We start from the raw sequence: 2,972 nt of genomic DNA on the forward strand, positions 1-2,972 counted from the left end.
TGGTGGACGTATTATTACTATTCGGCCTGAGAGTCCGTGATATCAATGTCTCTACCCTTTAGCCTCCGCATGTGAGCTGGGTGGGTGGTTTACAGGTGTGCAGGAACCCTTGACCTCATCATACCCTGATATCTGATACCTGGTACCTGATCATCATGGTTCTATTTCCTGGATCCGAACTTCTGGCACTGGTTTTATTTGTGGATCTGAACCTTTAAACCTGCATACCCGGACTGCCGACCTTTGAGGACTTCTTCACAGAGAACAGCCTGTGGTTCAGTATATATGGCCGGAACCGGTCACATGTCCTTTGCATTGCATAACATCATCTGCATATTTGCATCCAACATCTCATGCTTATTCATTTGCAGGGTATTCGCTTTCTCAGTTTGGTTTGGCTGATCTGTGCTTATTATGGAGGCTCCCAAGAAGAGTAATGTTACCTATCATTTCTTCGATACCAAGATCGGCCCATTGCGTCAGATAAAAACTTTGATTACTCCTGACCATGTGGGTTTATTCTGGGATACTTATGGCAACATCTTGCCTATGGTTGAAGACTTGGATGCTTCTCAGAGGAGTCTGATACATACTTGCTTGCAGTTTTATGATCCTCAGTTGCGTTGCTTCACTTTTCAGGATTTCCAGTTGGCTCCTTTATTGGAAGAGTACGCTATGATCTTGTGTGTTCCTCTACAACATTGTGTCCCTTTCAACTCTGATATACCTCCACCAGAGCATAAGGATATTGCTAAGGCTCTTCATCTGGAAGTGTTTGTTGTAAAGGAAAATATCTCTTCTAAGGGAGGTCTATCTGGTTTCCATTTGGATTTTATGGTAGACAAAGCCGAAGAGTGTGCTGCTCAAGGCAATTGGGAGGTTGTGTGTGCTCTGTTAGAATTGAGTGTCTATGGTATTATGATATTCGTCAATGAACCAAAGTTCGTGAGTATGAGTGCTATTCATATCTTTCTGCTAAGGAACCCGGTTCCCACCCTTCTTGGTGATTTCTATTTTTCTGTGCACAATAAGAATGAGAAGAGAAAAGGGAGATTGGTCAGATGTTGCGCTCCATTGTTCCATAAGTGGCTCGTGGGGCACTTGCCAAATGACGATGCTTTTCTGAATCCGTATCAAGCCAGGAATTGGGCTAGAAGGTTGGTTGTCTTGACTCCTAAAGACATCAGATGGTGTAATCAAAATACCAAAGGTGGCGATTTTGTGGTTAGCTGTGGGACATACCCTAACGTACCATTGTTGGGTATGAAGGGTTGTATCAACTATAACCCGATTCTTTTGAGAAGACAATTAGGGTATGCCTTGACTCACGCTCCTAAGGATCAAGATCTGGTGGAATCTTTCTACTTCCCAGTGCAAGATAATCTAGAACTGGTTAAGCAAGCTGCTGGAGCTTGGAGGAATATTCAGACTAAAGGTGCTACTGTCTATGGAAAATGTAACAACATCTCTTCTTCCCAGTATGATAGTTGGTTGCGAGAAAGAGCTCGGATTACTCTTCTACCTTTCTCTATGGGAGAACCATCTGATCCGGTTATTGTTGAGTCTGTCAGCATGGTTGAGTACAACAGTTTGAAGCAAGAAAAGGGAAAAGCCGATAAGTTGAATGCGAAGCTGAGTGAAGGCCTTAGGAAAACTTTGTGCGCTAAGAAAGAAGCTGAGAGAGAAGTTCAAAGATTGAATGAGCTTCAAAAACAAAGCAATGAGAGGATTGTTGAAGATGCTGATTATATCCGTAAAGTCTGTTCAGGTGAGGATATACTGAAGAAAGCTTGCAAGGTTGCTAAGGAGCAGTTAGGAAGAGCTGAATATAGGCTTATTGAGCGCCAGCAAAGGTGGGAAGAATTGTCTGATCGCCGAAGACAGGTTGAGATATAAATCAGAGCAGAAAATGAGCAGTTGAAGAGTAAGGAGAACGAGCAGCATGAAGCACTTCGATTGGCTGAACAAGAGATCGTCGAACTAAAGATTCGAGCAGGGGTCAAGAGAACAAAAGAACAAGACAAGTACAAGAAATTGGAAGAAGCGGTCAAGACGAGGAATTTGTTGATTCAAGGCCTTACAGAACACCCTAATGACCCGGTTACAGAGGCGCTTCTTAAGGAAGTTCGAGAAGACTCGTTTGGGCTAGATGTTTGATTCCTTTTGTTTTTGTAGAGTTCACCATCAGGCTTGTTGATGGGTTCTCATTTCTTTGTTCGTCGCTATCAGAACAACTTGCATTCTGACTATGACACCTTTCGGATGTTTCATTCTCTTTGATTATTTCGTCTGTGACCAAAGCTTCTTATCACCTCTCCTCGGTATTGTTATTTGCACGTTCGATTGCAGTTGTACACGTTGTTCTGGAAGGTCAAACCGGATTTGAGAAGGGGGTGCCTTAAAATTGAATAAGCAGCACATCGCATACCATGCATATTAACCCTTGTTTGTTTTGCATGTGTCACCGCAGTGTCTAAATTTTGTTCCCTATTTCAGGCATTATTGGTCCCAAGCGAGCCCACAGGTACCCGACAAAGGAAAATCGTCAGCAACTAGCAATGGACCAGGTACAGAAAGAGCTGGCTGATATGCATGAAAGGATGGATCAGTTCATGACATTGATGAATGGTATGGCAAAAGGCCAGGAAAAGCTGAGGGAATTGGTTGAGCAACCGAGGCCCGATCCAGAGGTAGAGATACCAAATGCTGAGGGAAACCCTGGTAAGCCTGGGAACGCCGATAACCCTGCGAACACTGGTAACGCGGGTAACGCAAATGCTGATGGAAATCCGGGTAATGTTGGCAACACAGGGAATGTTGGAAATGGTATTGGCGGAAGGTACAATGTGAATCAAGGAATTCGGATTAACGGGCGCCCCGTTACTGAAGATTATCAGTATGATCAATTCTCTTTGCACGACGAAGCCCACGAGACCACTCGCCGTATGGATGAGCTTGTTGAGAAGCTCAAA

General features: G+C 43.9%; 1 protein-coding gene across 1 annotated transcript; it reads left to right on the forward strand.

Moving 5' to 3' along the window:
- Nucleotides 1–414: 414 nt before the first annotated feature.
- LOC127080928 (uncharacterized) lies at nt 415–2,157 on the forward strand. Its single transcript, XM_051021215.1, has 2 exons — nt 415–1,853; nt 1,902–2,157. The coding sequence occupies exons 1-2, from the start codon at nt 415–417 to the stop codon at nt 2,155–2,157; spliced, it is 1,695 nt and encodes a 564-aa protein (XP_050877172.1).
- Nucleotides 2,158–2,972: the final 815 nt, after the last annotated feature.

This window comes from Lathyrus oleraceus, chromosome 5 (genome assembly GCF_024323335.1).
Source record: "Lathyrus oleraceus cultivar Zhongwan6 chromosome 5, CAAS_Psat_ZW6_1.0, whole genome shotgun sequence".
Lineage (NCBI taxonomy): Eukaryota > Viridiplantae > Streptophyta > Magnoliopsida > Fabales > Fabaceae > Lathyrus > Lathyrus oleraceus.